Source organism: Salmo salar, chromosome ssa25 (assembly GCF_905237065.1).
Source record: "Salmo salar chromosome ssa25, Ssal_v3.1, whole genome shotgun sequence".
NCBI lineage: Eukaryota > Metazoa > Chordata > Actinopteri > Salmoniformes > Salmonidae > Salmo > Salmo salar.
This window is the reverse complement of record NC_059466.1, coordinates 50,125,865-50,153,467: the sequence shown is the minus strand read 5'-3', so window position 1 is coordinate 50,153,467 and position 27,603 is coordinate 50,125,865. Positions and strand designations below refer to the sequence as shown.

The following is a 27,603-nucleotide window of genomic DNA, read 5'->3' as shown; positions in this document are numbered from 1 at the left end:
TTATAAGAGTAGCAGGCTTTATACTTTATAAGAGTAGCAGGCTTTATCCTTTATAAGAGTAGCAGGCTTTATACTTTATAAGAGTAGCAGGCTTTATCCTTTATAAGAGTAGCGGGCTTTATCCTTTATAAGAGTAGCAGGCTTTATCCTTTATAAGAGTAGCAGGCTTATCCTATTAAAGAGAAGCAGGCTTTATCCTTTATAAGAGTAGCAGGCTTTATCCTATATAAGAGTAGCAGGCTTTATCCTATATAAGAGTAGCAGGCTTTATCCTATTAAAGAGTAGCAGGCTTTATCCTTTATAAGAGTAGCAGGCTTTATCCTTTATAAGAGTAGCAGGCTTTATCCTTTATAAGAGTGGCAGGCTTTATCCTTTATAAGAGTAGCAGGCTTTATCCTTTATAAGAGTAGCAGGCTTTATCCTTTATAAGAGTAGCAGGCTTTATCCTTTATAAGAGTAGCAGGCTTTATCCTTTATAAGAGTAACAGGCTTTATCCTTTATAAGAGTAGCAGGCTTTATCCTTTATAAGAGTAGCAGGCTTTATCCTTTATAAGAGTAACAGGCTTTATCCTTTATAAGAGTAGCAGGCTTTATCCTTTATAAGAGTAGCAGGCTTTATCCTATTATAAGAGTAGCAGGCTTTATCCTTTATAAGAGTAGCAGGCTTATCCTATTAAAGAGTAGCAGGCTTTATCCTTTATAAGAGCAGCAGGCTTTATCCTATAATAGAGTAGCAGGCTTTATCCTATATAAGAGTAGCAGGCTTTATCCTATTAAAGAGTAGCAGGCTTTATCCTATATAAGAGTAGCAGGCTTTATCCTATATAAGAGTAGCAGGCTTTATCCTTTATAAGAGTAGCAGGCGTTATCCTATATAAGAGTAGCAGGCGTTATCCTATATAAGAGTAGCAGGCTTTATCCTTTATAAGAGTAGCAGGCTTTATCCTATATAAGAGTAGCAGGCTTTATCCTATTAAAGAGTAGCAGGCTTAATCCTATTAAAGAGTAGCAGGCTTTATCCTTTATAAGAGTAGCAGGCTTTATCCTTTATAAGAGTAGCAGGCTTTATCCTTTATAAGAGTAGCAGGCTTTATCCTATATAAGAGTAGCAGGCTTTATCCTATTAAAGAGTAGCAGGCTTTATCCTTTATAAGAGTAGCAGGCTTTATCCTTTATAAGAGTAGCAGGCTTTATCCTTTATAAGAGTAGCAGGCGTTATCCTATATAAGAGTAGCAGGCTTTATCCTTTATAAGAGTAGCAGGCTTTATCCTTTATAAGAGTAGCAGGCTTTATCCTATTAAAGAGTAGCAGGCTTTATCCTATTATAAGAGTAGCAGGCTTTATCCTTTATAAGAGTAGCAGGCTTTATCCTATATAAGAGTAGCAGGCTTTATCCTATTAAAGAGTAGCAGGCTTTATCCTATATAAGAGTAGCAGGTTTTATCCTATATAAGAGTAGCAGGCTTTATCCTTTATAAGAGTAGCAGGCGTTATCCTATATAAGAGTAGCAGGCGTTATCCTATATAAGAGTAGCAGGCTTTATCCTTTATAAGAGTAGCAGGCTTTATCCTTTATAAGAGTAGCAGGCTTTATCCTTTATAAGTGTAATGACGGTCGTCAGGAATGGACCAAGGCGCAGCGGGTTGAGTGCTCATAAATAACTTTTTAATGAAAACACTTATACCAAACAAAACAAAACGATGGACGACGAATACAGACTTAAAGGCAAACAACAGCAATTCAAGTGACAACCTCCCACCAATTACAAACACAAACACACCCTAATATATAGGACTCTCAATCAAAGGCAACTAGACAACACCTGCCTTCAATTGAGAGTCCACACCCCAATTAACTAAACATAGAAACAGACTAACTAGAAAGAACATAGACTAACAGAGCAGTGACCAAAAAACCCCGGAATACATAAATCAACTACCCTCTACAATAATACACACATAAACCACATAAACCAAATACCCTCTGCCACGTCCTGACCAGCCTACACTAACAAAATAACCCTCATACTGGTCAGAACGTGACAATAAGAGTAGCAGGCGTTATCCAATATAAGAGTAGCAGGCTTTATCCAATATAAGAGTAGCAGGATTTGCCTGATTATGTATTTCCAGAGATTTAATAACACCGGTTTATTATGAGAAGCACATTTATAGACAGTTATTGATGTGAGGATATTTATCATGTGAATATATTACCTGAATGTGTTTGTATACCTTTTTCATACCTTTATTGAAGTTGATTGTCAATTAGGTGATTGGTAAGGTTTGTGATGCATTCTGTCTAATGAGTATTGCTAAATGCAGCATGTCATTTCTTTGTTAGACAGAGACATACAGGGTAAGGATGGCATGCTGCCGGGTTCAGGTGTTATTGAAGCGTGGCTTTCTTTTTGATAGAGGTATTCATGATTCAGTTTGTGTTCTTTGTTGCTCTTTGACCCGGTTTTGTTATTTTGTAATTATTGAAAATATTTTCAGCGCCTGGTATTATCTTCACGGTTGCCGATAAAAAGTCTCGCTCAGTCTTTCTCACAAATGGTGTCAGAAGTGGGATATTTTTCTCCAAAATGGTTTTGCAATGATGTTAGCATAGCTGAAAACTGCTGTTCTGATTTAAGAAGCAATAAAACTGGCCTTCTTTAGACTAGTTGAGTATCTGGAGCATCAGCATTTGTGGGTTCGATTACAGGCTCAAAATGGCCAGAAACAAATAACATTCTTCTGAAACTTGTCAGTCTATTCTTGTTCTGAGAAATGAAGGCTATTCCATGTGAGAAATTGCCAAGAAACTGAAGATCTCGCACAACGCTGTGTACTACTCCCTTCACAGAACAGCGCAAACTGGCCCTAACCAGAATAGAAAGAGGAGTGGGAGGCCCCGGTGCACAACTGAGCACGAGGACAAGTACATTAGAGTGTCTAGTTTGAGAAACAGACGCCTCACAAGTCCTCAACTGGCAACTTCATTAAATAGTACCCGCAAAACACCAGTCTCAACGTCAACAGCGAAGAGGCGACTCCGGGATGCTGGCCTTCTAGGCAGAGTATGTTAAAACAGCATTAGATGGACATATTTCGGGCTACAGCCTTCGTCAGCGTTTAAAGCATCCCTTTGTTGACCTCTGCTGCTTCTAAAATACATTAAAACGGCAAAGGTATTCCAGTGAGTTCAGGTTTTCCTTTTCATTAGTAACGCTAGTACCTGTAGTAGCAGTGCGAGTGTCTTACCAAAGAAGCAGTATATTAATCCGAAGAGGAAGCACATGGAGCAGACCACAGAGGGAACGATCTCATAGCGATGCTCTCGATCCTCGTCACAGCTGAAGATCCACTCTGGAATCCCAGGGTCGCGGGGTGGAGAGGTCAGCTTGAAGGCCAGAAGCTGCGGCCATGAGGTCGATGTCATGGTGGCTGTAGGAAGGGGTCAGGGGTCAACTCGAATAAGGCAGGAAGAGGGATGATCAGGGAGAGTTACCCATCCAACAAAGATCCACCTGAGAGAGAAACAGAAGATGTCTCATACAGTATGTACATGCAGTGTTAGGAACTCAATAACTAGCCTGCTAATATTGTAGCACTGGCTAAGTCTTGGGGTTCTCGGCCTCTGTAACCTGAACGAATGTGTGAATTTCTGTGAGAAATCAGCGTTTGAGGAACATGTTGGATGCACATGCCCAGGATATCGCAATCTAGTGAGTTCAGAGTTCAGAGCCAGCTCTGTCTTGACCTTTTGCTCAGCCAATCAGATTATTATTATGTCCAACTGAAACATGAATATTACAAACAGACATGCCTGAACTAAAGACTCAGAACCAAAACTAAAGGCCTCATGGTCACCAAACCAACCAGCAGCCTCACGGCCACCAAACCAACCAGCAGCCTCACGGCCACCAAACCAACCAGCAGCAACACGGTCACCAAACCAACCAGCAGCAACACGGTCACCAAACCAACCAGCAGCAACACGGCCACCAAACCAACCAGCAGCCTCACGGCCACCAAACCAACCAGCAGCAACACGGCCACCAAACCAACCAGCAGCCTCACGGCCACCAAACCAACCAGCAGCCTCACGGTCACCAAACCAACCAGCAGCCTCACGGCCACCAAACCAACCAGCAGCCTCACGGTCACCAAACCAACCAGCAGCAACACGGCCACCAAACCAACCAGCAGCCTCACGGCCACCAAACCAACCAGCAGCAACACGGCCACCAAACCAACCAGCAGCCTCACGGCCACCAAACCAACCAGCAGCAACACGGCCACCAAACCAACCAGCAGCCTCACGGCCACCAAACCAACCAGCAGCCTCACGGCCACCAAACCAACCAGCAGCCTCACGGCCACCAAACCAACCAGCAGCCTCACGGCCACCAAACCAACCAGCAGCCCCACGGTCACCAAACCAACCAGCAGCCTCACGGTCACCAAACCAACCAGCAGCCTCACGGCCACCAAACCAACCAGCAGCCTCACGGCCACCAAACCAACCAGCAGCCTCACGGCCACCAAACCAACCAGCAGCAACACGGTCACCAAACCAACCAGCAGCAACACGGCCACCAAACCAACCAGCAGCCTCACGGCCACCAAACCAACCAGCAGCCTCACGGCCACCAAACCAACCAGCAGCCTCACGGTCACCAAACCAACCAGCAGCCTCACGGCCACCAAACCAACCAGCAGCAACACGGCCACCAAACCAACCAGCAGCCTCACGGCCACCAAACCAACCAGCAGCCTCACGGCCACCAAACCAACCAGCAGCCTCACGGTCACCAAACCAACCAGCAGCCTCACGGCCACCAAACCAACCAGCAGCAACACGGCCACCAAACCAACCAGCAGCCTCACGGCCACCAAACCAACCAGCAGCCTCACGGCCACCAAACCAACCAGCAGCCTCACGGTCACCAAACCAACCAGCAGCCTCACGGCCACCAAACCAACCAGCAGCCTCACGGCCACCAACCCAACCAGCAACCTCACGGCCACCAAACCAACCAGCAGCCTCACGGCCACCAAACCAACCAGCAGCCTCACGGCCACCAAACCAACCAGCAGCAACACGGTCACCAAACCAACCAGCAGCAACACGGCCACCAAACCAACCAGCAGCCTCACGGCCACCAAACCAACCAGCAGCCTCACGGCCACCAAACCAACCAGCAGCCTCACGGTCACCAAACCAACCAGCAGCCTCACGGCCACCAAACCAACCAGCAGCCTCACGGCCACCAAACCAACCAGCAGCCTCACGGCCACCAAACCAACCAGCAGCAACACGGCCACCAAACCAACCAGCAGCCTCACGGCCACCAAACCAACCAGCAGCCTCACGGCCACCAAACCAACCAGCAGCAACACGGCCACCAAACCAACCAGCAGCCTCACGGCCACCAACCCAACCAGCAACCTCACGGCCACCAAACCAACCAGCAGCCTCACGGCCACCAAACCAACCAGCAGCCTCACGGCCACCAAACCAACCAGCAGCCTCACGGCCACCAAACCAACCAGCAGCCTCATTGCCACCAAACCAACCAGCAGCCTCACGGCCACCAAACCAACCAGCAGCCTCACGGCCACCAAACCAACCAGCAGCCTCACGGCCACCAAACCAACCAGCAGCCTCACTGTCACCAAACCAACCAGCAGCCTCGCGGTCACCAAACCAACCAGCAGCCTCAAATTAAATAAAAATCGAATCACATTTTATTGGTCACATACACGTGTTTAGCAGATGTTATAGCGAAATACTTGTAGTGAAATAGCTCCAACAGTGCAGTAAATATCTAACAATACACACACATCTAAAGTAAAGGAATGGAATTAAGAATATATAAATATATGGATGAGCAATGTCAGAGCGGCATTGACTAAGATACAGTAGATAGTATAGAATACAGTATATACATATGAGATGAGTAATGCAAAATATGTAAACATTATTAAAGAGGCCAGTGTTCCATTATTAAAGTGACCAGTGTTCCATTATTAAAGGGACCAGTGTTCCATTATTAAAGTGACCAGTGTTCCATTATTAAAGTGACCAGTGTTCCATTATTAAAGTGACCAGTGTTCCATTATTAAAGTGACCAGTGTTCCATTATTAAAGTGACCAGTGTTCCATTATTAAAGTGACCAGTGTTCCATTATTAAAGTGACCAGTGTTCCATTATTAAAGTGACCAGTGTTCCATTATTAAAGTGACCAGTGTTCCATTATTAAAGTGACCAGTGTTCCATTATTAAAGTGACCAGTGTTCCATTATTAAAGTGACCAGTGTTCCATTATTAAAGTGACCAGTGTTCCATTATTAAAGTGACCAGTGTTCCATTATTAAAGTGACCAGTGTTCCATTATTAAAGTGACCAGTGTTCCATTATTAAAGTGACCAGTGTTCCATTATTAAAGTGACCAGTGTTCCATTATTAAAGTGACCAGTGTTCCATTATTAAAGTGACCAGTGTTCCATTATTAAAGTGACCAGTGTTCCATTATTAAAGTGACCAGTGATTCCCAGTTTATGTTTGGTGGCCTCATTTCCAGCGGGGACACTGACTGACCCTCACCCTAATTAGCAGCACCTGATGTGATTATCAATCAGGCTCAAAATCTGGACAAGGTTTCTGCTGCACCCTGGGGCAGCGTAACCTGGATAGTGTATTTGTCTATGTCCTTTCAGCCGTTTCAGAGAGCAGAGAGAGAGAGAGTAGGATGGAAAGACAGGAGAGATAGCATTATTGATTGGATGCTTTTCCAAGTGAAATATGTCCTTGTATTACGTTAGTGAGCAGCATGCCAAGACAGAGCCTCTCTCATCATAAAGACACAGACAAGGGAGCCTAGCTTCCTCCCTGATCCACTGCACTGATTACTACTTGTTGGGTCCACCTCCTCCTCCCCTCTACTGCCTCCCATATATCTCCTCCTGCCCTCTACCTCCTCCTCCCCTCTATCCTCCCATATATCTCCTCCTGCCCTTTACCTCCTCCTCCCCTCTACCTCCTCCCATATATCTCCTCCTGCCCTCTACCACCTCCTCCCCTCCATCTCCTCCCATATATCTCCTCCTCCCCTCTACCTCCTCCCATATATCTCCCCCTGCCCTCTACCTCCTGCCCTCTACCTCCTCCCATATATCTCCTCCTCCCCTCTACCTCCTCCCATATATCTCCTCCTGCCCTCTACCACCTCCTCCCCTCTAACTCCTCCCATATATCTCGTCCTGCCCTCTACTTCCTCCTCCCCTCTACCTCCACCCATATATCTCCTCCTCCCCTCTACCTCCTCCCATATATCTCCTCCTCCCCTCTACCTCCTCCTCCCCTCTACCTCCTCCCATATATCTCGTCCTGCCCTCTACCTCCTCCTCCCCTCTATCTCCTCCCATATATCTCCTCCTGCCCTCTACCTCCTGCCCTCCACATCCTCCCATATTTCTCCTCCTCCCCTCTATCTCCTCCCATATATCTCATCCTGCCCTCTACCTCCTCCTACCCTCTATCTCCTCCCATATATCTCCTCCTGCCCTCTAACACCTCCTCCTCCCCTCTATCTCCTCCCATATACCTCCTCCTGCCCTCTACCTCCTCCCATATATCTCCTCCTGCCCTCTACCTCCTCCTCCCCTCTATCTCCTCCCATATATCTCCTCCTCCCCTCTAACACCTCCTCCTCCCCTCAACCTCCTCCCATATATCTCCTCCTGCCCTCTACCTCCTCCTCCCCTCTACATCCTCCCATATATCTCCTCCTGCCCTCTACCTCCTCCTCCCCTCTACCTCCACCCATATATCTCCTCCTGCCCTCTACCTCCTCCTCCCCTCTACCTCCTCCCATATATCTCCTCCTGCCCTTTACCTCCTCCTCCCCTTTACCTTCTCCCATATATCTCCTCCTGCCCTTTACCTCCTCCTCCCCTCTATCTACTCCCATATATCTCCTCCTGCCCTCTAACACCTCCTCCTCCCCTCTACCTCCTCCCATATACCTCCTCCTGCCCTCTACCTCCTCCCATATATCTCCTCCTGCCCTCTACCTCCTCCTCCCCTCTCTCCTCCCATATATCTCCTCCTGCCCTCTACCTCCTCCTCCCCTCTACCTCCACCCATATATCTCCTCCTGCCCTCTACTTCCTCCTCCCCTCTACCTCCTCCCATATATATCCTCCTGCCCTCTACCTTCTCCTCCCCCTCTACCTTCTCCCATATATCTCCTCCTGCCCTTTACCTCCTCCTCCCCTCTACCTCCTCCCATATATCTCCTCCTGCCCTCTACCTCCTCCCATATACCTCCTCCTGCCCTTTTCCATCTACTCCCATATATCTCCTCCTGCCCTCTACCTCCTCCCATATATCTCCTCCTGCCCTCTACCTCCACCCATATATCTCCTCCTGCCCTTTACCTCCTACTCCCCTCTACCTCCTAACATATATCTCCTCCTGCCCTCTACCTCCTCCCCGCCACATCCTCCCATATATCTCCTCCTGCCCTTTACCTCCTCCTCCCCTCTACCTCCTCCCATATATCTCCTCCTGCCCTCTACCTCATCCCATATACCTCCTCCTGCCCTTTTCCTCCTCCTCCTCCCATATATCTCCTCCTGCCCTCTACCTCCTCCCATATATCTCCTCCTGCCCTTTACCTCCTACTCCCCTCTACCTCCTCCCATATATCTCCTCCTGCCCTCTACCTCCTGCCCTCCACATCCTCCCATATATCTCCTCCTCCCCTCTACCTCCTCCCATATATCTCCTCCTGCCCTCTACCACCTCCTCCCCCTCTAACTCCTCCCATATATCTCGTCCTGCCCTCTACTTCCTCCTCCCCTCTACCTCCACCCATATATCTCCTCCTCCCCTCTACCTCCTCCCATATATCTCCTCCTCCCCTCTACCTCCTCCTCCCCTCTACCTCCTCCCATATATCTCCTCCTGCCCTCTACCTCCTCCTCCCCTCTATCTCCTCCCATATATCTCCTCCTGCCCTCTACCTCCTGCCCTCCACATCCTCCCATATTTCTCCTCCTCCCCTCTATCTCCTCCCATATATCTCTTCCTGCCCTCTACCTCCTCCTACCCTCTATCTCCTCCCATATATCTCCTCCTGCCCTCTAACACCTCCTCCTCCCCTCGATCTCCTCCCATATACCTCCTCCTGCCCTCTACCTCCTCCCATATATCTCCTCCTGCCCTCTACCTCCTCCTCCCCTCTATCTCCTCCCATATATCTCCTCCTCCCCTCTAACACCTCCTCCTCCCCTCAACCTCCTCCCATATATCTCCTCCTGCCCTCTACCTCCTCCTCCCCTCTACATCCTCCCATATATCTCCTCCTGCCCTCTACCTTCTCCTCCCCTCTACCTCCACCCATATATCTCCTCCTGCCCTCTACCTCCTCCTCCCCTCTACCTCCTCCCATATATCTCCTCCTGCCCTTTACCTCCTCCTCCCCTTTACCTTCTCCCATATATCTCCTCCTGCCCTTTACCTCCTCCTCCCCTCTATCTACTCCCATATATCTCCTCCTGCCCTCTAACACCTCCTCCTCCCCTCTACCTCCTCCCATATACCTCCTCCTGCCCTCTACCTCCTCCCATATATCTCCTCCTGCCCTCTACCTCCTCCTCCCCTCTCTCCTCCCATATATCTCCTCCTGCCCTCTACCTCCTCCTCCCCTCTACCTCCACCCATATATCTCCTCCTGCCCTCTACTTCCTCCTCCCCTCTACCTCCTCCCATATATATCCTCCTGCCCTCTACCTTCTCCTCCCCCCTCTACCTTCTCCCATATATCTCCTCCTGCCCTTTACCTCCTCCTCCCCTCTACCTCCTCCCATATATCTCCTCCTGCCCTCTACCTCCTCCCATATACCTCCTCCTGCCCTTTTCCATCTACTCCCATATATCTCCTCCTGCCCTCTACCTCCTCCCATATATCTCCTCCTGCCCTCTACCTCCACCCATATATCTCCTCCTGCCCTTTACCTCCTACTCCCCTCTACCTCCTAACATATATCTCCTCCTGCCCTCTACCTCCTCCCCGCCACATTCTCCCATATATCTCCTCCTGCCCTTTACCTCCTCCTCCCCTCTACCTCCTCCCATATATCTCCTCCTGCCCTCTACCTCATCCCATATACCTCCTCCTGCCCTTTTCCTCCTCCTCCTCCCATATATCTCCTCCTGCCCTCTACCTCCTCCCATATATCTCCTCCTGCCCTTTACCTCCTACTCCCCTCTACCTCCTCCCATATATCTCCTCCTGCCCTCTACCTCCTGCCCTCCACATCCTCCCATATTTCTCCTCCTGCCCTCTAACACCTCCTCCCCTCTATTTCCTCCCATATATCTCTTCCTCCCCTCTAACACCTCCTCCCCTCTAACACCTCTCATATATCTCCCCCTCCTCCCCTCTACCTCCTTCCATATATCTCATCCTGCCCTCTAACACCTCCTCCCCTCCACATCCTCCTTCCCTTTACCTCCTCCGCTCTACCTAAGGGTTAAGGCTAGTGTTAGGGTTAGGATTAGAATAAGGGTTAGGGTTAAGGTTAGGGTTAGTAGATAGTGTGTAGAACATGTACACATAGACTATCCAAATAAAGTGTTACCTAACTTAAGTTTGAGAAAAGGGATTGGTCAAAAGATGGCTGAGTTACTGATAAATCAAAAAGCAGATGTTTTCTGGTATTGAGAGATAAACATGGTAAGGCTTTCACTGATTGTACATAAAGGAAGACAGTTCCTACATGATAGAGTGCTTGCTTTGTTATCCAGCTGATCTTATGTCCTTCCTGTCAAGCTGTGAACCCCGTTCATTGCTGCTCGCAGCTATATTTTGTGTGAATTATGTTTTAGGCAAAATGGTGCTACTGTAGCTACCAAAATCAAAATTGCAGTTTGCACAGCAAATGTTTAGGAGCATATGCCACCAAAAAGGGTAGCAATTTAGAGCAGGGTCACGTTCAGTTGCCAAACGTTGTTGAACGTTGCAGTTGAAATGCCATGAGCAGATGTTATTCCTTATTCTACATGCCAGAGAGGCATGTTTGTTCTACCTAGCCTATTTCTATCTGAACGTTCCAAAACGTTTCCTCCTTCTGAACATACCCCTGGTCATTCTTGAGAAACATACACAATCCTCAATTGTCTCAATTGTCTAAAGGCTTAAAAATATTTTTTTAAACCCGTCTCCTCTCCTTCATCTACACTGACATGAAGGGAATTTAACAGGTGACATCAATAAGAGATCATAGCGTTCACCTGGATTCACCTGGTGTCATGGAGAAAACAGGTGTTCTTAAATTAGGTTACTCACAGTAACCATTGTGACATTTCTACGGGAAATGATATGCTTTCCAAGGTCTCTGTTTCTTATTCTGACAGGGAGGACTGGAGCACTACCACCCTGTCTGTCAGTCTATAAAACAGTTTGATGTTGCTGGGACTGGAGCACTACCAGACCCTGTCTGTCAGTCTATAAAACAGTTTGATGTTGCTGGGACTGGAGCACTACCACCCTGTCTGTCAGTCTCTAAAACAGTTTGATGTTGCTGGGACTGGAGCACTACCAGACCCTGTCTGTCAGTCTATAAAACAGTTTGATGTTGTTGGGACTGGAGCACTACCACCCTGTCTGTCACTGGGGGAGGCCGTGGGGGAAAGTGGGGGAGGCCGTGGGGGAGAGTGGTGGTGGCCGTGGGGAAGAGTGGTGGAGGCCGTGGGGGAGAGTGGTGGTGGCCGTGGGGGAGAGTGGTGGTGGCCGTGGGGGAGAGTGGTGGTGGTCGTGGGGGAGAGTGGTGGTGGTCGTGGGGGAGAGTGGTGGTGGCCGTGGGGGAGAGTGGTGGTGGTCGTGGGGAGAGTGGTGGAGGCCGTGGGGGAGAGTGGTGGTGGTCGTGGGGGAGAGTGGTGGAGGCCGTGGGGGAGAGTGGTGGTGGCCGTGGGGGAGAGTGGTGGTGGCCGTGGGGGAGAGTGGTGGTGGCCGTGGGGGAGAGTGGGCAGCCTGTTGGTATACACCCATGATCCATGCTGACTCCCGGGGATGGTAGGTCCGTCTCAAGCTGTTTGATAACTGAATGGGATCTTCTCAGATAGATGAAAGGTGGCCAGACTGCCTCCCCGATCTCCTACGCCTTGCGAGTGTCCAGTCTCCCATGGGCCACGTCGTTGAGTTTAAGATCTTGTCCTTTTAGATTGGGACAATATCAACGCCGCCCGACTCGTAGACAGCTTAGCTATAGGAGGAATTTAAAACAGAGATTCGGTTTGCCAGGGGCTACAGCAAGGTTGGTGTACGTAGAAAGCAGATTGTGCTGTTTTTACAGTCGAGCGAATACAGCAATCTTTTCCCTAAGCTGTTTGATGGTGATACATTTAGGGTAGACATATCCCTGTCCAGGTTTCAGTTCCACCTTCTCTTCATCTTGCGATTGTCTTGAAATCATCACACACCTAAAAGCATTTGTGCCCAGCCGTGGATCAAAACACCAGTGGGCTAGCACTGCTAGCGTTAGCTGCTATTTAACAGGAATCCAGGACTAGCGGTCCCAGCCGTGGATCAAAACACCAGTGGGCTAGCACTGCTAGCGTTAGCTGCTATTTAACAGGAATCCAGGACTAGCGGTCCCGGCCGTGGATCAAAACACCAGTGGGCTAGCACTGCTAGCGTTAGCTGCTATTTAACAGGAATCCAGGACTAGCGGTCCCAGCCGTGGATCAAAACACCAGTGGGCTAGCACTGCTAGCGTTAGCTGCTATTTAACAGGAATCCAGGACTAGCGGTCCCGCCCGTGGATCAAAACACCAGTGGGCTAGCACTGCTAGCGTTAGCTGCTATTTAACAGGAATCCAGGACTAGCGGTCCCGCCCGTGGATCAAAACACCAGTGGGCTAGCACTGCTAGCGTTAGCTGCTATTTAACAGCAATCCAGGACTAGCGGTCCCGCCCGTGGATCAAAACACCAGTGGGCTAGCACTGCTAGCGTTAGCTGCTATTTAACAGGAATCCAGGACTAGCGGTCCCGGCCGTGGATCAAAACACCAGTGGGCTAGCACTGCTAGCGTTAGCTGCTATTTAACAGGAATCCAGGACTAGCGGTCCCGGCCGTGGATCAAAACACCAGTGGGCTAGCACTGCTAGCGTTAGCTGCTATTTAACAGGAATCCAGGACTAGCGGTCCCAGCCGTGGATCAAAACACCAGTGGGCTAGCACTGCTAGCGTTAGCTGTTATTTAACAGGAATCCAGGACTAGAGGTCCCAGCCGTAAAGGCTAACCACGTCGTGGAAACCCGTCGCAATAAAAACTATAGCTATGACCCAAAAAATATTTTGAGAAACAATATTTCATAAAAACATCCAACTGAGTATAGCAGGATGCATTTGATATATATTACATATATATTAGGGTCTATCAGGCAGTTTAGTGTGAATATTTTAGCAGACATCCCAGAGAGACAGAGATAGACAGTGGCCTGCATCATGCCTGGGAAGAGAAACACCACCTCCATCATTCTATCCCACTATCTGAGCGGAGCAGTTCCCACTTCCCATCCAGGTCACTAGAAAGAGAAACACATCAATCTCTCTCTCTCTCTTGCTCTCGATCTCTCTCTCTTGCTCTTTCTCTCTCTGTCTCTCTCTCGCTCTCGATCTCTCTCTCTTGCTCTTTCTCTCACCTCTCTCTCTGTCGCTCTCTCGCTCTCTCTCTGCTCTCTCTCTCTCTCCTCTCTCTCTCTCGCTCTCTCTCTCTCTCTCTCTCTCTCTCTCTCTCTCTGTCGCTCTCTCGCTCTCTCTCTGTCGCTCTCTCTCTCTCTCTCTCTCTCTCTAACTCTTTCTCTCCCTCTCTCTCTCTCTAACTCTTTCTCTCACCTCTCTCCCTCTCTCTCTCTCTCTAACTCTTTCTCTCCCTCTCTCTCTCTCTAACTCTTAATCTCACCTCTTTCTCACTCGATCTCGCTCTAGTTTTTCATGTTTCTATTCATTTGGGCTTGATTTACATGGGAAACATACTGTATGTTTACATTGCCAAAGCAAGTGAAATAAGCAAGAAACAAAAGTGAGAAGAAAAAAAAATAATAATAATAATAAAAAAACATTTAAGAAACATTACACTCATAAATGTTTCAAAAGGATAAAGACATTCCAAGTGTTCTATTATCAGCTATGTCCAGTGTTTTAGCAACTAGACATTAACAGTAAACATAAAGACATTCCAAGTGTTCTATTATCAGCTATGTCCAGTGTTTTAGCAACTAGACATTAACAGTAAACATAAAGACATTCCAAGTGTTCTATTATCAGCTATGTCCAGTGTTTTAGCAACTAGACATTAACAGTAAACATAAAGACATTCCAAGTGTTCTATTATCAGCTATGTCCAGTGTTTTAGCAACTAGACATTAACAGTAAACATAAAGACATTCCAAGTGTTCTATTATCAGCTATGTCCAGTGTTTTAGCAACTAGACATTAACAGTAAACATAAAGACATTCCAAGTGTTCTATTATCAGCTATGTCCAGTGTTTTAGCAACGTGCAAATAGTTGTAGTATGAACAGTAGGAGAAGAAGATAAACAAACACAGAAATATTGGTGGTAGTTACTATGTTGTTTGTGCTCCTCTGGCAATGGGTCACAGGTCTTGCTGCTGTGATTGCAAACTGCGGTATTTCGCCTAACCGATATCAAATCAAATGTTTATTTTGCCCCATGCGCCGAATACAACAGGTGTAGACCTTACAGTGAAATGCTGAATACAACAGGTGTAGTAGACCTTACAGTGAAATGCTGAATACAACAGGTGTAGTAGACCTTACAGTGAAATGCTGAATACAACAGGTGTAGTAGACCTCACAGTGAAATGCTGAATACAACAGGTGTAGTAGACCTCACAGTGAAATGCTGAATACAACAGGTGTAGTAGACCTTACAGTGAAATGCTGAATACAACAGGTGTAGTAGACCTTACAGTGAAATGCTGAATACAACAGGTGTAGTAGACCTTACAGTGAAATGCTGAATACAACAGGTGTAGTAGACCTCACAGTGAAATGCTGAATACAACAGGTGTAGTAGACCTTACAGTGAAATGCTGAATACAACAGGTGTAGTAGACCTCACAGTGAAATGCTGAATACAACAGGTGTAGTAGACCTTACAGTGAAATGCTGAATACAACAGGTGTAGTAGACCTCACAGTGAAATGCTGAATACAACAGGTGTAGTAGACCTTACAGTGAAATGCTGAATACAACAGGTGTAGTAGACCTCACAGTGAAATGCTGAATACAACAGGTGTAGTAGACCTCACAGTGAAATGCTGAATACAACAGGTGTAGTAGACCTCACAGTGAAATGCTGAATACAACAGGTGTAGTAGACCTCACAGTGAAATGCTGAATACAACAGGTGTAGTAGACCTCACAGTGAAATGCTGAATACAACAGGTGTAGTAGACCTCACAGTGAAATGCTGAATACAACAGGTGTAGTAGACCTCACAGTGAAATGCTGAATACAACAGGTGTAGTAGACCTCACAGTGAAATGCTGAATACAACAGGTGTAGTAGACCTCACAGTGAAATGCTGAATACAACAGGTGTAGTAGACCTCACAGTGAAATGCTGAATACAACAGGTGTAGTAGACCTTACAGTGAAATGCTGAATACAACAGGTGTAGTAGACCTCACAGTGAAATGCTGAATACAACAGGTGTAGTAGACCTCACAGTGAAATGCTGAATACATCAGGTGTAGTAGACCTCACAGTGAAATGCTGAATACAACAGGTGTAGTAGACCTTACAGTGAAATGCTGAATACAACAGGTGTAGTAGACCTTACAGTGAAATGCTGAATACAACAGGTGTAGTAGACCTCACAGTGAAATGCTGAATACAACAGGTGTAGTAGACCTCACAGTGAAATGCTGAATACAACAGGTGTAGTAGACCTCACAGTGAAATGCTGAATACAACAGGTGTAGTAGACCTCACAGTGAAATGCTGAATACAACAGGTGTAGTAGACCTCACAGTGAAATGCTGAATACAACAGGTGTAGTAGACCTCACAGTGAAATGCTGAATACAACAGGTGTAGTAGACCTTACAGTGAAATATAAATATACAGGGGGTACCGGTACAGAGTCAATGTGGAGGCTATATACAGGGGGTACCGGTACAGAGTCACTGTGGAGGCTATATACAGGGGGTACCGGTACAGAGTCAATGTGGAGGCTATATACAGGGGGTACCGGTACAGAGTCAATGTGGAGGCTATATACAGGGGGTGCCAGTACAGAGTCAATGTGGAGGCTATATACAGGGTGTTACGGTACAGAGTAAATGTGGAGGCTATATACAGGGGGTACCGGTACAGAGTCAATGTGGAGGCTATATACAGGGGGGTACCGGTACAGAGTCAATGTGGAGGCTATATACAGGGTGTTACGGTACAGAGTCAATGTGGAGGCTATATACAGGGGGTACCGGTACAGAGTTAATGTGGAGGCTATATACAGGGTGTACCGGTACAGAGTCAATGTGGAGGCGATATACAGGGGGTACCGGTACAGAGTCAATGTGGAGGCTATATGCAGGGGGTACCGGTACAGAGTCAATGTGGAGGCTATATACAGGGGGTACCGGTACAGAGTCAATGTGGAGGCTATATACAGGGGGTACCGGTACAGAGTCAATGTGGAGGCTATATACAGGGGGTACCGGTACAGAGTCAATGTGGAGGCTATATACAGGGGGTACCGGTACAGAGTCAATGTGGAGGCTATATACAGGGGGTACCGGTACAGAGTCAATGTGGAGGCTATATACAGGGGGTACCGGTACAGAGTCAATGTGGAGGCTATATACAGGGGGTACCGGTACAGAGTCAATGTGGAGGCTATATACAGGGGTTACCGGTACAGAGTCAATGTGGAGGCTATATACAGGGGGTACCGGTACAGAGTCAATGTGGAGGCTATATACAGGGGGGTACCGGTACTGAGTCAATGTGGAGGCTATATACAGGGGGTGCCGGTACAGAGTCAATGTGGAGGCTATATACAGGGTGTTACGGTACAGAGTCAATGTGGAGGCTATATACAGGGGGTACCGGTACAGAGTCAATGTGGAGGCTATATACAGGGGGGTACTGGTACAGAGTCAATGTGGAGGCTATATACAGGGTGTTACGGTACAGAGTCAATGTGGAGGCTATATACAGGGGGTGCCGGTACAGAGTCAATGTGGAGGCTATATACAGGGTGTTACGGTACAGAGTAAATGTGGAGGCTATATACAGGGGGTACCGGTACAGAGTCAATGTGGAGGCTATATACAGGGGGTACTGGTACAGAGTCAATGTGGAGGCTATATACAGGGTGTTACGGTACAGAGTCAATGTGGAGGCTATATACAGGGGGTACCGGTACAGAGTTAATGTGGAGGCTATATACAGGGTGTACCGGTACAGAGTCAATGTGGAGGCTATATACAGGGGGTACCGGTACAGAGTCAATGTGGAGGCTATATACAGGGGGTACCGGTACAGAGTAAATGTGGAGGCTATATACAGGGTATTACGGTACAGAGTCAATGTGGAGGCTATATACAGGGGGTCCCGGTACTGAGTCAAAGTGGAGGCTATATACAGGGGGTACCGGTACAGAGTCAATGTGGAGGCTATATACAGGGGGTACCGGTACAGAGTCAATGTGGAGGCTATATACAGGGTGTTACGGTACAGAGTCAATGTGGAGGCTATATACAGGGGGTACCGGTACAGAGTTAATGTGGAGGCTATATACGGGGGTACCGGTATATCAATGTTTGATTTGTTTTCACATTTTTTGTGGGTGTGATCTGTGGGAAATATCTGTCTCTAATATGGTCATACATTTGGCAGGTGGTAAGGAAGTACGGCTCAGTTTCTACCTCATTTTGTGGGCAGTGGGCACATACCGTGTCTTCTCTTGAGGTCTGCCTACCCTCTCTCTCTCTCTATCTCTCTCTCTATCTTTCTTTCTCTTTTTCGTTCTGCTATGGTTGTCTACTGTCAGACTTCTTCCCAGATCAACACCAACACACCTGCCATTGTATTAAGATCACACTTCATCCACACAAGACACTACACCTGCCCACTCTGAGCCAGTGAGAATGGCTGTATGGTTAACACAGTGGGCTAGGGATATCCCTAGTCCACTGTGTTAACCATACAACCAGTCTCACTATGATATCCCTAGTCCACTGTGTTAACCATACAGCCAGCCTCACTATGATATCCCTAGTCCACTGTGTTAACCATACAGCCGGCCTCACTATGATATCCCTAGTCCACTGTGTTAACCATACAGCCAGCCTCACTATGATATCCCTAGTCCACTGTGTTAACCATACAGCCAGCCTCACTATGATATCCCTAGTCCACTGTGTTAACCATACAGCCGGCCTCACTATGATATCCCTAGTCCACTGTGTTAACCATACAGCCAGTCTCACTATGATATCCCTAGTCCACTGTGTTAACCATACAGCCAGTCTCACTATGATATCCCTAGTCCACTGTGTTAACCATACAGCCGGCCTCACTATGATATCCCTAGTCCACTGTGTTAACCATACAGCCAGTCTCACTATGATATCCCTAGTCCACTGTGTTAACCATACAGCCGGCCTCACTATGATATCCCTAGTCCACTGTGTTAACCATACAGCCAGTCTCACTATGATATCCCTAGTCCACTGTGTTAACCATACAGCCAGCCTCACTATGATATCCCTAGTCCACTGTGTTAACCATACAGCCGGCCTCACTATGATATCCCTAGTCCACTGTGTTAACCATACAGCCGGCCTCACTATGATATCCCTAGTCCACTGTGTTAACCATACAGCCAGTCTCACTATGATATCCCTAGTCCACTGTGTTAACCATACAGCCGGCCTCACTATGATATCCCTAGTCCACTGTGTTAACCATACAGCCAGTCTCACTATGATATCCCTAGTCCACTGTGTTAACCATACAGCCGGCCTCACTATGATATCCCTAGTCCACTGTGTTAACCATACAGCCGGCCTCACTATGATATCCCTAGTCCACTGTGTTAACCATACAGCCAGTCTCACTATGATATCCCTAGTCCACTGTGTTAACCATACAGCCAGTCTCACTATGATATCCCTAGTCCACTGTGTTAACCATACAGCCGGCCTCACTATGATATCCCTAGTCCACTGTGTTAACCATACAGCCAGCCTCACTATGATATCCCTAGTCCACTGTGTTAACCATACAGCCGGCCTCACTATGATATCCCTAGTCCACTGTGTTAACCATACAGCCAGCCTCACTATGATATCCCTAGTCCACTGTGTTAACCATACAGCCAGTCTCACTATGATATCCCTAGTCCACTGTGTTAACCATACAGCCAGTCTCACTATGATATCCCTAGTCCACTGTGTTAACCATACAGCCGGCCTCACTATGATATCCCTAGTCCACTGTGTTAACCATACAGCCAGCCTCACTATGATATCCCTAGTCCACTGTGTTAACCATACAGCCAGTCTCACTATGATATCCCTAGTCCACTGTGTTAACCATACAGCCGGCCTCACTATGATATCCCTAGTCCACTGTGTTAACCATACAGCCAGCCTCACTATGATATCCCTAGTCCACTGTGTTAACCATACAGCCAGCCTCACTATGATATCCCTAGTCCACTGTGGAGCACAGGACACTGCTGTCCAGTTGATCTCTGTAAATCCCAGGTTAGTACTGAGGAGGTGACAGAAACTTAAAGAGGTTTAGTGGACGGCTCACTGTTATAGCCACTCCAGGACCAGACCATGGACATCAAGATACTACAGTCAGTGACTAATGGCCCTGGTCAAAAGTAGTGCACTATGTAGGGAATAGGGGTGCCAGCCCAGGTCAAAAGTAGTGCACTATGTAGGGAATAGGGGTGCCAGCCCAGGTCAAAAGTAGTGCACTATAAAGGGAATAGGGGTGCCATTTGGGATTCAGACTGTCTATAGCTGTCAGCGACTCTGACACAGAGATAGCGATGCAGGAGATTTGTATGAGACATAGCAGGTAATACAAAGCCTGGTCCCAGATCTGTTTGAGCCGTCTAACCAACTCATATGATCGTTGTCACACTGCATGGAGGATTAAGGACAGATAGAACTTCATCTAGGGCTAAGTGACACTATTATGATTCCATTCTTACTCAAACCACAACACAGTCTGTTTCTAGAACATGACCCTCTCTCTACATGATGTGTTCTAGAAAATGACCCTCTCTCTACATGATGTGTTCTAGAACATGACCCTCTCTCTACATGATGTGTTCTAGAACATGACCCTCTCTCTACATGATGTTCTAGAACATGACCCTCTCTCTACATGATGTTCTAGAACATGACCCTCTCTCTACATGTGTTCTAGAACATGACCCTCTCTCTACATGTGTTCTAGAACATGACCCTCTCTCTACATGATGTTCTAGAACATGACCCTCTCTCTACATGATGTTCTAGAACATGACCCTCTCTCTACATGATGTTCTAGAACATGACCCTCTCTCTACATGATGTGTTCTAGAACATGACCCTCTCTCTACATGATGTGTTCTAGAACATGACCCTCTCTCTACATGATGTGTTCTAGAACATGACCCTCTCTCTACATGATGTTCTAGATCATGACCCTCTCTCTACATGATGTTCTAGAACATGACCCTCTCTCTACATGATGTGTTCTAGAACATGACCCTCTCTCTACATGATGTGTTCTAGAACATGACCCTCTCTCTACATGATGTTCTAGAACATGACCCTCTCTCTACATGATGTTCTAGAACATGACCCTCTCTCTACATGATGTTCTAGAACATGACCCTCTCTCTACATGATGTTCTAGAACATGACCCTCTCTCTACATGATGTTCTAGAACATGACCCTCTCTCTACATGATGTGTTCTAGAACATGACCCTCTCTCTACATGATGTTCTAGAACATGACCCTCTCTCTACATGATGTGTTCTAGAACATGACCCTCTCTCTACATGATGTTCTAGAACATGACCCTCTCTCTACATGATGTTCTAGAACATGACCCTCTCTCTAAATGATGTGTTCTAGAACATGACCCTCTCTCTACATGATGTGTTCTAGAACATGACCCTCTCTCTACATGATGTGTTCTAGAACATGACCCTCTCTCTACATGATGTTCTAGAACATGACCCTCTCTCTACATGATGTGTTCTAGAACATGACCCTCTCTCTACATGATGTGTTCTAGAACATGACCCTCTCTCTACATGATGTTCTAGAACATGACCCTCTCTCTACATGATGTTCTAGAACATGACCCTCTCTCTACATGATGTTCTAGAACATGACCCTCTCTCTACATGATGTGTTCTAGAACATGACCCTCTCTCTACATGATGTTCTAGAACATGACCCTCTCTCTACATGATGTGTTCTAGAACATGACCCTCTCTCTACATGATGTTCTAGAACATGACCCTCTCTCTACATGATGTGTTCTAGAACATGACCCTCTCTCTACATGATGTTCTAGAACATGACCCTCTCTCTACATGATGTTCTAGAACATGACCCTCTCTCTACATGATGTTCTAGAACATGACCCTCTCTCTACATGATGTTCTAGAACATGACCCTCTCTCTACATGATGTTCTAGAACATGACCCTCTCTCTACATGATGTGTTCTAGAACATGACCCTCTCTCTACATGATGTGTTCTAGAACATGACCCTCTCTCTACATGATGTTCTAGAACATGACCCTCTCTCTACATGATGTTCTAGAACATGACCCTCTCTCTACATGATGTGTTCTAGAACATGACCCTCTCTCTACATGATGTGTTCTAGAACATGACCCTCTCTCTACATGATGTTCTAGAACATGACCCTCTCTCTACATGTGTTCTAGAACATGACCCTCTCTCTACATGATGTTCTAGAACATGACCCTCTCTCTACATGATGTTCTAGAACATGACCCTCTCTCTACATGATGTTCTAGAACATGACCCTCTCTCTACATGATGTTCTAGAACATGACCCTCTCTCTACATGATGTTCTAGAACATGACCCTCTCTCTACATGATGTGTTCTAGAACATGACCCTCTCTCTACATGATGTTCTAGAACATGACCCTCTCTCTACATGATGTGTTCTAGAACATGACCCTCTCTCTACATGATGTTCTAGAACATGACCCTCTCTCTACATGATGTTCTAGAACATGACCCTCTCTCTAAATGATGTGTTCTAGAACATGACCCTCTCTCTACATGATGTGTTCTAGAACATGACCCTCTCTCTACATGATGTGTTCTAGAACATGACCCTCTCTCTACATGATGTTCTAGAACATGACCCTCTCTCTACATGATGTGTTCTAGAACATGACCCTCTCTCTACATGATGTGTTCTAGAACATGACCCTCTCTCTACATGATGTTCTAGAACATGACCCTCTCTCTACATGAGTGTTCTAGAACATGACCCTCTCTCTACATGATGTGTTCTAGAACATGACCCTCTCTCTACATGATGTTCTAGAACATGACCCTCTCTCTACATGATGTGTTCTAGAACATGACCCTCTCTCTACATGATGTTCTAGAACATGACCCTCTGTCTACATGATGTGTTCTAGAACATGACCCTCTCTCTACATGATGTGTTCTAGAACATGACCCTCTCTCTACATGATGTGTTCTAGAACATGACCCTCTCTCTACATGATGTTCTAGAACATGACCCTCTCTCTACATGATGTGTTATAGAACATGACCCTCTCTCTACATGATGTTCTAGAACATGACCCTCTCTCTACATGATGTGTTCTAGAACATGACCCTCTCTCTACATGATGTGTTCTAGAACATGACCCTCTCTCTACATGATGTTCTAGAACATGACCCTCTCTCTACATGTGTTCTAGAACATGACCCTCTCTCTACATGATGTGTTCTAGAACATGACCCTCTCTCTACATGATGTGTTCTAGAACATGACCCTCTCTCTACATGTGTTCTAGAACATGACCCTCTCTCTACATGATGTGTTCTAGAACATGACCCTCTCTTTACATGATGTGTTCTAGAACATGACCCTCTCTCTACATGATGTGTTCTAGAACATGACCCTCTCTCTACATGATGTGTTCTAGAACATGACCCTCTCTCTACATGATGTGTTCTAGAACATGACCCTCTCTCTACATGATGTGTTCTAGAACATGACCCTCTCTCTACATGATGTGTTCTAGAACATGACCCTCTCTCTACATGATGTGTTCTAGAACATGACCCTCTCTCTACATGATGTGTTCTAGAACATGACCCTCTCTCTACATGATGTGTTCTAGAACATGACCCTCTCTCTACATGATGTGTTCTAGAACATGACCCTCTCTCTACATGATGTGTTCTAGAACATGACCCTCTCTCTACATGATGTGTTCTAGAACATGACCCTCTCTCTACATGATGTGTTATAGAACATGACCCTCTCTCTACATGATGTTCTAGAACATGACCCTCTCTCTACATGATGTTCTAGAACATGACCCTCTCTTTACATGATGTGTTCTAGAACATGACCCTCTCTCTACATGATGTGTTCTAGAACATGACCCTCTCTCTACATGATGTTCTAGAACATGACCCTCTCTCTACATGATGTGTTCTAGAACATGACCCTCTCTCTACATGATGTTCTAGAACAAACAACAACATGGTGTCCTTGAGTGTCTTCAAAGTAGCAGCAGCTCCCTGGATAAAGACTGCCATCTGCATGGTTTTGTCATACTGTAGCTGTTGCTGGTGTCTATACAGCATCTGCTGGTGAATCTGTAGCTGTTGGGAAGGACAGCAGTGAAGTGGATTAATAAGGTTAGAATCGACTTTCTCTCTCTGTCATCCTTTCTCACAGTCTCCCTCTTGCTCTCTCTCTCTCTCTCTCTCACAGTCCCACCACCCACCCCCCTCTCTCTCTCTTTCTCTATCCCATCACTCTCTCTCTCTTCCAGTCTAATTTTCTCTCAATCCCACTCTCTTCCTCAGGCCATCACCTCCTCTCTCTATCCCTCTCCTTCTCTCTCATCTCCCTCACCCTCTCTCTCATCTCCATCACCCTCTCTCTCTCTCCCTCACCCCCTCTCTCTCTCTCTCACTCACTCCTCTCTCTCATCTCCCTTACGTCCCTCCCTCTCTCACCCTTTCTCTCTCCCTCACACCCTCTCTTTCATCTCCCTTACCCCTTCACTCTCTCACCCTCTCTCTCTCCTTCACTCTCATCTCCTTTACTCCCCCCCTCACCCTCTCCCTCTGTCCTCTGATAATGAATTAGCCTATCAAAACATTTGGCCTGTTGCAGCATAACTCATTTAGATTGTGAGCCCCCTCCCCTCAGGAGAAGTGCTGTTGCTGCCTGGGTTCTTCTGTCCTTCCATTATTACATAACTGCCTTCACAAAAACACAATGCTCCCGTTTCACACCATTTAACGCTAAGCAGCGTCCATATTACATTCCCAATTCTTTCCTTCCTCGTCCTAACCATCCGTCACTCACTATCCCTAAAGCAGTGTCTAAAGCAACGATTGAAATGCACGTGTTCTGCCTTCAGTACACAGGGGACATTTAAAAAATAAAATAAAATAAATCTTCAAACTAGCGAATATTTAAAATGTAAATTAAGGCTCTTTCACAACAAATTGTTCATTTAACACAGGAGCCTCAAACCACATACAGTATATAACAAAGGGTAGCTTATACTGTATGGTGTTGTCTGTAACAACCACAGTCCAAGACACGGCCAACCAAAAAGCGGTGAAAAACACGTCCTCCTTTACAAGAGACTCATACACACAAAGCTCTCAGGGTCTTTGCACCGATAGCTCTGTGTGTAAATTTGAAGAGTGGGTTTACATTTCTTCAGACCGATCCCCTGTTGTTTTCCCAAGATTGTCCCTTTTCAACTTGAACTAAACTGCCTCATCCTCAGACTACCAGCTCCGAGCCTACATCTCACCTCACACACCCCTAATGACTCTAATCATAACCAAAGTCATTACATGCACACACTATGTACACGCACGCACACACACGCGTGCACGCACATACACGAACGCACGCACACACTATGTACACACACACACACACACACACACACACATAGACAAAGACTGAAACACGTAAACAACTATACTGAATGCATAGGTCTACCTAATGGTCTTTTATATAGGCGGATGCAAAAAAAAAAAAAAACGGTATATATTATATATATATATATTTATATTAAAGCCATTAAAAGCCATCTGCTATGTTTCTGCTGGATGTAGGTGACTATTTATATCATATCTGTACAATGTGCTCAATTGTCAACACAGATTGTGATGGACCGAGTCGTGAGATCGCGCACGTGACTTTTCACCAAGAGTTCTCCGGGTAGCGCAGCGGGCACGCGGGGAATCGATTACAATTATACCACCCTAATATCTAATTAAATACCAACATTTATATATATATATAACCACAGCGATACTTGTTGTTTTTGGTGGGGATATTTGAACAATGGATATGGAGACAATTAAATGTGTTAAGGCATAGGCTATAACCGTTAGTTGGAACATTATTGAAAACAACAAAATGAAAAAAAACAAGGCTTTATTACAAAACCTGTTGTTGTTGTTGTTTTCCTTCATGATAATGTGACATTTTCCCAACGAATTCATTTATTATCTTACTTGTATTGTCAGTTGTCTCCATCGTGTCTTGTCATCAGAAAGACAGTAAGCCTTGAACACAATGTTCAAATGCATCAGACAACAAACGGCTGTTATCGAACAAAGAAAGTTCCACCTGCTTCACTCACCTCCTTTATAAACGACCCGGCATATAGAACATCAACTATCCCCAGCCAGAGTCCATTTAATCATCCTCTGTGTCTGTTCACTGCATCCAAGACAGTCATGTGCCCTCAATCCTTGTCCCGGTCAATGTCTGGCACAAACGGCTACAGAGGAACCTAGAACCTAGAACCACAGAGACTAGCACACTGTCCCCGTCCACCACCAATCCATCCGGATACAGAACAACTTCTCAAAGCTCCAGATTCTGTTATATTCAATGTTAAATAATGAACCACCTATGGTTAGAAATATATATATATTTTTTAAATCAAGCCTTGTTTTTAATTAAAAAACTGTTGTCATAAAGTCCATCTCTTGGTTTGAGATTTCTCTTGTTCTTCCCCAATCCCGACACGGTGGTGTTTCTCGCATCGCGTAGCTCCAGTTTGCCTTGGATGAGACCACTGTGCACCGGAACACAGGGTTGTAGGCTGTAGCACAGCGGAGGATATCAGTGGGTGGAGAGTGCGCTACTCGAGACGTGGAGAAGTCATGTTCTGTTCTTTGCTTTATTTACTGTCGGAGAAATTAAATAAATATGATAAAATAGCATACAGTACAACTACATATTTAGATCAGATCATAATGAAAATATCACGCTACATTAAAACCCCTTTTTAAATGCTTATAATGTACATGCTTTACATTTAGAAGAAACATCTAAAGAAAACCGTTCTTATGTCCGTTGTCTGTGGTCCACAACATTCAAATAATGAATACTGACCACTCAACACCACCACAGGTACAGAGGCTGTAGTAGACTACCAGTGATTCAACACCACCACAGGTACAGAGGCTGTAGTAGACTACCAGTGATTCAACACCACCACAGGTACAGAGGCTGTAGTAGACTACCAGTGATTCAGCACCACCACAGGTACAGAGGCTGTAGTAGACTACCAGTGATTCAGCATCACCACAGGTACAGAGGCTGTAGTAGACTACCAGTGATTCAGCACCAACACCACAGGTACAGAGGCTGTAGTAGACTACCAGTGATTCAGCACCAACACCACAGGTACAGAGGCTGTAGTAGACTACCAGTGATTCAGCACCACCACAGGTACAGAGGCTGTAGTAGACTACCAGTGATTCAGCACCACCACCACAGGTACAGAGGCTGTAGTAGACTACCAGTGATTCAGCACCACCACAGGTACAGAGACTGTAGTAGACTACCAGTGATTCAGCACCACCACAGGTACAGAGGCTGTAGTAGACTACCAGTGATTCAACACCACCACAGGTACAGAGGCTGTAGTAAACTACCAGTGATTCAGCACCACCACAGGTACAGAGGCTGTAGTAGACTACCAGTGATTCAATACCACCACAGGTACAGAGGCTGTAGTAGACTACCAGTGATTCAAAACCACCACAGGTACAGAGGCTGTAGTAGACTACCAGTGATTCAACACCACCACAGGTACAGAGACTGTAGTAGACTACCAGTGATTCAGCACCACCACAGGTACAGAGGCTGTAGTAGACTACCAGTGATTCAGCATCACCACAGGTACAGAGGCTGTAGTAGACTACCAGTGATTCAGCACCAACACCACAGGTACAGAGGCTGTAGTAGACTACCAGTGATT

General features: G+C 46.3%; 1 protein-coding gene across 1 annotated transcript in view; it reads right to left on the bottom strand.

Annotated features, from left to right (window-relative positions):
* LOC106586918 (transmembrane protein 198-B) overlaps window positions 1-26,400 on the bottom strand; it is a 43,423-nt gene extending 17,023 nt beyond the window's left edge. The window contains exons 1-2 of the mRNA XM_045707885.1: window positions 25,972-26,400; window positions 3,253-3,518 (exon numbers count right to left, since the gene is read on the bottom strand). Coding sequence (XP_045563841.1) covers window positions 3,253-3,430 — 178 coding nt within the window. The 5' untranslated portion in view covers window positions 3,431-3,518; window positions 25,972-26,400. The remainder of the gene's footprint in view (window positions 1-3,252; window positions 3,519-25,971) is intronic.
* Between the last annotated feature and the right edge of the window lie 1,203 nt (window positions 26,401-27,603).